The 7,487-nt window shown below is 32.3% G+C and overlaps 1 protein-coding gene across 1 annotated transcript; it reads right to left on the bottom strand.

Annotated features, from left to right (window-relative positions):
- Positions 1-710: 710 nt before the first annotated feature.
- LOC137838828 (uncharacterized) lies at positions 711-2,844 on the bottom strand. Its single transcript, XM_068648050.2, has 5 exons — positions 2,389-2,844; positions 2,074-2,299; positions 1,554-1,735; positions 1,122-1,472; positions 711-1,037 (listed from the first exon to the last, which is right to left on the bottom strand). Exons 1-5 carry the CDS (start codon positions 2,842-2,844, stop codon positions 711-713), a joined length of 1,542 nt encoding a protein of 513 aa, XP_068504151.2.
- Between the last annotated feature and the right edge of the window lie 4,643 nt (positions 2,845-7,487).

The following is a 7,487-nucleotide window of genomic DNA, read 5'->3' as shown; positions in this document are numbered from 1 at the left end:
TTTACCCTTACGGGTTCTATTACGTTTCTGAGATGATGATGCCATGTTTAATGCAATTACTACAATAAATAACTAAACAAAAGTTAACATAATATCATAAACATAATGGTAGGTCTTATCAAACACAATAGTACAAGTTCACACAAAATAAAATTACAAGGCCAATGCAAATACAATACTATTAAAAGTTCTTATCCTAGTTGTCCAATAATAAACAAATTACAAAATAAGTTAAATGAAATAAAAGGACAACATGTAATTAAAAGACACGAAGGTAACGCCGACACAGAGATATGAAATCAACGCCTAGTCATAAATGCAAACAACTTTGTCATGCGACGCTCATATGGCATCCCAAATAGTTGCTTGACTCTTCCAGGATGGTCACATAAAAACTCGTAGCATTGATCCATGACCTGTTCATCCTGAATGTTAAGTTCCACGAGCATTGCCCAAATATCAGACTCTGAGTATTGGTATGAGGCATGGCGTCGATGGTGGTGTACATGCTCAGCATATAGGTCGTTTCGTCGTCTAATTTCGGCAGCTATTTCTTGAGCTGTCGTTGCCTGTGCACGAGCAATATCCACCAATTGAGAGGCATTTTCATTTCCATCCTTCATTGATGCCACACATTGTTGAAGATTAGTATTCAACATTGCAAAATATTCATCAATGTCGTCCATAGTAAGGCCTTTTCTCTTTGATCCTCAAGATAAGGATGTGCCCGCAGAGCCAGCTGACGGCATAGAAGGAGTGTTTGACGGCGTGTCTGAAGGAGTGTCACTAGATTGGAAGTGAGGAGCAGGTGATCGTGGGACGTAGTCATCTTCCTCCTCATAGTTGGGTTGCTCGGGGATATAATCCATATTATTGTCCCCAAGGTTCGCACTAAAATTGCTCATGTGAGGAGGTGAATTGATGTCACAGGCTGTCCTGACCCGACTTCCCGTGGCTCTATCATTAGACCACAACTCCTCCATGAGGTCATAATGGCAAATGGGATTGACACGCCATTTCGTCGCAGATGGTTTGGCCTACATACATTTCACATATTAGTATTTGATGCGAAATGTGAAGTGAAATGTAATTGTTACATAAAAAAGTACTTATCATTGTACCTTAATCAGCTCACTCCAAACTTCGTCCTCGGCTTCAAAATGTTTGGTGGTCTGGTTCCATGCGAAACCACTTAATCCACCAAACAAATCATGGACTTCCCTCCACCTGTCCTTCAGGCTTTTCTGGCGGTTCTTCACATTATTTTTCTTAAGACCCGATAAGTCAGCCTCATTTAAAGCCATAACTATGTTAGTGTATCCTTGAGTGGTCCAACTACCATCAATTCTACACCCTTTTCGTACCTCGTCAATCATTGCATTCAGCAAAATTAGGTTCATCTCCGCCGTCCACTTGGTGAACTCTCGATAAGAACCTGATGAATTTGAAGCAACATTTTTCCCGCGATCCATCTAATTAACTTAAATAAAGTTAGGATGACAAACATTGAAAAATGGTAGAAAATATATTATTTCATGAAATTAATTGTTTACATAATCTTGCCACATTTCATTTGTTATAGTGTCCCTAATATCACACCCTAGCCTATAATCATGTTCATGAGCATGGGTGGTGTTTGGTTGGACATCTTGTTCTAACAATTCATTATCTACTTCTTCAAGCAGAGACTCATCATTGTCGACCCCGCGTAGAAAGTTATGCACAATACAACAAGCTAAAACATTTTTTGTCATAGTATCCACATCATAATGTGGCTCAATCCCACTTACTATAATTGGAAAACTTTTTTTAAGCACCCCAAAGGTTCTCTTAATTACGTTCCTAAGTGATGAATGTCGATGATTAAACAATTCTTTTGCATTTTGTGGCCCTCTTCGCGAATATTCTTTCAAATGGTATCTCACCCCGCGATAAGGTGTTATTATATTTCGTTTTAACATAAAACCTGCATCACCAAGATAGTATTTTCCTACAAAGATTGTGGAAAGTTGGGTTAGTATATACTACTACAACCTTTTAATTCTTCTGCACACCCAATCCCCTATAACTAACCTTCTGGAATAACCAAAGGATCGTCTCGTACCAAAACATCTTTCAATATCCTTGAATCGGAGGCAGTTCCTTCCCAATCGGCTAAGACATATGTGAACTTCATGTCAAAGTCACAGGCTGCAAATATGTTTTGGGTTGGCCAATCTTTTCTCCCTCGAAAACGAGGTGCATCAGCATGTGCAACCTTAACACGTACATGACTCCCATCTATGGCCCCTAAACAATCCTAATGTAAACAAAAATTCATAACTTTAATTGAACACAAACTAAAGAAGACATTACACATAATTTCAAGTAATGTTATCATCAACAAACCTTAAAGTAGGGGAAAAATCGACTGTTGTTAAGGATGTGTGGTTCTACAACCGTTCCATTTGGTTGAATTAAGAATTCCCCCTCTAACCTTAAAATTGCACTAAAAACATTATGAAAGTGACGGGAAACTATTTCTCCAGACCGATGGAAAAAGAATGGCACACTTCGATTCTTCACATTATGCCCAATAATGTGCATAAATTTCGCTACTTGTTCTTCAACGGTTGATCGATATGCATCTTTAACAAGTCCAATTCCCCGTATTCGTTCACATAATTTAATGAAAGCTTCCAGTCCCATGCAAATAATGTGACGAGATTCTTCAGTGTGAACCAAGTACTCCATCAATTCTTGTCTGCGATGCTCTTTTTGAGGTTGGGACTCACTGATACAGTTGCTTCTAGTAGGCACCGTGCGTAACAAATTCAATCCAAAAGAAATCATACAAAGAATCATGACTGATGCACCTTCATTATTTTTTTTTATTTGTTCTTCGATTTGTGAAATTAAATTCATGTTCGCCGCAACAAGATCGTCATAAATTGCAACTGTTTCCTCAAAGTGTACCATCTATGCCTCGTCATAATTTCTTTCCAAATTCATACCGAACGCGATTACCGTTTCGGTGTAAAAGTACACCAATACAGTTACCCTAAAATGTACTTTTAATTAATTTTAATAAAAAATTTATTATAAATAATTATATCATTCGATAACATAATTTAATCAAACAACAAATAAATATAAACAAAAAAAATAAACAAAAACCTAAAATTAATCAACTATCATAACAAATAGAACTATATACAAATATTCAAATTTCAGAAATTTATGTCAAATGTATAAAAAAAAAACCTAAATATTTAAATATTCTATTTTATTTATGTAAAAAAATTTACTATTTTTTAATTATATCATTTTGTATAATGTTTTTAATTATAACATTAACAATTTATATCAGATTTCTTCTATTTATGTAACATATAAAAAAAAACCCTACAAATTACAAATTTCTATTTCTACTTGTAAAAATATTCATTTTAAATACATAATTTTTTTTTTAATGATAACATTAATAATTTATGTTCAATCTAAAAAAGTATTAACTAAACATTATCAAATATTATTTCGATTCTGTAAAAATATTATTTACAAATAAAAAACTATTTCTTATAAACAATTTAATTTTTAAATACTAATAACTATCTACAATTATTATTACAAATACAAATTTCTTCTCTAAATTTTTTTCTGCCTTTTTAAATTACTATAAATTTTTTTATAACATTTAATTCCAACACCAATAATTTATGTGAAATAAAATTAAAAAACCCTAAACATTACAATTTTTTTATTCCATTCTGTCAAAATTTTATTTATAAATACTAATTTTTTTTAAAAAAAAATATACAAATTTAAAAAAATTAAGTCAAAATCATATTTCTACTCTAAACTTTTACTGCTTTTTTTAATTAACTACAACATTTTTATAATGTTTTTAATTATAACATTAATAAATTATGTTAAATCTACAAAAATGAAAACCCTAAACATTATAAATTTTGAATTCCATTCTGTCAAAATTAAATTTTTTAAATTTTTTTATAAACAATTCAATTTTAAATAAATAATTACTTTCTACATTTATTATTAAAATATCATATTTCTTCTCAAAATTTTTACTGATTTTTTAATTAATAAAACATTTTTTATAAAGTTTTTAATTATAACATTAACAATTTATGTAATATATAAAAAAAATCCTACAAATTACAAATTTCTATTTTCACTTGTAAAAATATTCATTTTAAATACATAAATTTTTTTCTTATAAATAATTAAATCTTATAACAAAAATTACAAAAAAAAATTTAATGTTTTTAATGATAACATTAATAATTTATGTCCAATCTAAAAAATATTAACCATACAAAATACAAATATTCATTTAAAATAAATAAATCTATTCTCTTATAAACAATTAAATGTTAAAAAAAATAATTATGTATATTTATTATTAAAATATAAACAATATTTATCTAAACTTTTTAAGTTTTCTTTAATCACTACAATGTTTTTTTTTATTTGTTTTAATCATAACATTAATAATTTATGTTTAATATAAAAAAAAACCTAAACTTTACATATTTCTGTTTTATTAAGTAAATCATTCATTTCATACAAATAAATATTTCTCTTAAATGTTAAAAAAATAATAACTATCTACAAAAATTAAAACAATAAATCAAATAAAGGAATTACAAACAACATTAATTTACTAACTCGTTAACATAATTAACTAAACTAAACCGTAAACAAATTATATTACAAAACCATAATCATCCAAACATAAATATAAAACAAAAATTAAAAATAAAAAGTTAACATAAAAAAATTAAAAAACCTGAAGAACAACACAATAGGAATCACAATAGGATGAAGAACACACCACGAATGCCAATAGGAATCACAATAGGACGAAGAACACACCACGAGTGCCAATAGGAATCACAATAGGATGAAGAACACACAACGAGTGCCTGAAAACCACATAAAACAAATTAAGAAACACACAGAATTTCACAAAAGTTAGAACATAATTGATTATCCCATCAGTTATATACACAGGATAATCGATTATCCACGTATAATCGATTATGTTAGTAGGCAAAAAACAACCCTAATCGATTATGACAATACATAATCGATTAAGACCCTTTTTGCACCCTTCAGATAATCGATTATGGCTTGAAATTTTTACATATAATTGGTTACTGCCTTTGCGTAATCGATTATCTACACCATAATCGATTCTATGACCAATGCTAGTTCAACCATAATCGATTAAGCACCATTGAGCGAAAGACATGCTCTCACCTGAGATGAACCCAACACCTGAGATGAAACAACCTATACATAACTCAAGCCCCTACCACACACTCTGATACCTTACCAATCTCTCCAACCCCAGTACACACTCTAATGGCTTCGCTTTCTTTGATTATTTGTGAATGGGTGAACCAGCTTCATGCATCGTTTTATATAGCATTTAACCAAGTTCCACACCTACCTCACCCACTACATTCACTCACAGCTTTCACACTTTCACACGCTCAAACGATTCCTGAGCCAAGTCAGGAATCTGATGCTTTCATGTGACATGCATGCAGGGGGTAGTGTTGTCTTGGATTCCAGCACAAAAGCAAGGGCAACAACGTAATTTCGTAACGTTGACATGGCACTCGCTCTCATCATCTTAACTTTCTCTTCATCTTCAAGGAGAACCAAAATTCACTCCCCTTTCTCTTTCCTTCCTCCCTCACCCGCAACCATACATGGAAACAAACAGGGTGGTGTTGTGACTTCTGTCGTCGACAAGCGTACCACCCCTGGAAGCAAACCAGGCCTAAAGGCTTGGAACGATGGAAAGGCAAGAAAAATATGTGGAAAAAAATATATGTAATTTAGATACTGTATTGCAAGTTAGGATTAGTTCCTTTTAAATCTTTGTAATTTCAACCGTACCACCCCTGGAAGCAAACAAGGCCTAAAGGCTTGGAACGATGGAAAGGCAAGAAAAATATTTGGAAAAAAAGATATGTAATTTAGATACTTTATTGCAAGTTAGGATTAGTTCCTTTTAAATCTTTGTAATTTCAACCATACCACCCCTGGAAGCAAACAAGGCCTAAAGGCTTGGAACGATGGAAAGGCAAGAAAAATATGTGAAAAAAAAGATATGTAATTTAAATACTGTATTGCAAGTTAGGATTAGTTCTTTTAAATCTTTGTAATTTCTTATCCATCCAGATTAATCTGATCCAACAGACTGGAAAAAAACTCCTAAAAAGTCATTTATTTAGCTATCATAATTACTAGGCACATTCTCCCTGCACCCAACACATTCTAACTGGCACCCAATCACTTAATAGTAAAAGACGAATATACCCTTAATGAAATTCTGAAAACTATAATTGTGATATGCACCCAATCACCTGCACCAACCCTATTCTTATGTTCTTCCATTCCATTGTGCCTGCCGCAGCCACCGAGCCACCGTAAGCCACTGTGTTGTGCAGCCACCGTGAGCAAGCTTGTTGTCCAACCACCGTGAGCGACATTCTTCTCCATTCTTCTGCACCCACCGTGACCTCCATTGTCGCAGGCAGAGCACCAAATTCGAAGGTACGTCATGCTTCCGGATATTTTTATCCATAAGTGAGTGAGAGTTGTGGATATTTTTATCCGCAAGTGACTTTTGAGAGGTGCGGATATTTTTATCCGTAAGGGAGTTTGGGGTCTGGATATTTTTATCCATAAGTTTGTTTTGACTTACGGATATTTTTATCCGGAATATAGTTGGATCCGGATATTTTTATCCGTAGGCACAACTGTGGCTGGCTTCCGGATATTTTTATCCGTAGGCACAACTGTGGCTTCCAGATATTTTTATCCGTAAGCAACGATCAGTTCCGGATATTTTTATCCATAAGCAACGAGCAATTCCGGATATTTTTATCCGTAAATGAAGAAGACAAGGGCATTTTAGGATTTTTAAAAGTGTGTCAGGTGCCAGTCACAATTGATCGGGTGCAGGAAGCAATTGCCTAATTACTAAACATGACCAGAAGAACCAAACCAATAAAGATTATTCAATATATATATATATATATATATATTACATGTTTAAAAAAGGCAAAATTTTAAATAAGCATCTCATTTTATTGTATTATATATACATCATAATACAAAATTATATATAATACATATATTACATAGTAATATAAAAATATATAATTACTAACACTTATTTAGGTCAGTAAAACAATAATCTAGGAATCTTTTAAACCTTGTGACAAGAACTCGTCAAGCTAAACTTAAATGCAGCAGGCCAAATTTATATAAAAAAAAAGTCATTGGAAAAGTAAATACGCCAAACACTATCTTTTTAATATAGGTCAAGTTTAAACCTACCATAAGCCGGTCTACCACCTTATTTTCAGCTCTAGTATTATAATCAATCAACTCATTCGCAGAAAGAAAACGTTAACTTCAAGGTCTCAAAGGAAGGTTGAAAGCAAAATCCAACACATACAATG

This window comes from Phaseolus vulgaris, chromosome 4 (assembly GCF_051622355.1).
Source record: "Phaseolus vulgaris cultivar YP4 chromosome 4, ASM5162235v1, whole genome shotgun sequence".
Classification (NCBI taxonomy): domain Eukaryota; kingdom Viridiplantae; phylum Streptophyta; class Magnoliopsida; order Fabales; family Fabaceae; genus Phaseolus; species Phaseolus vulgaris.
This window is presented reverse-complemented; position numbering and strand designations above follow the sequence as displayed.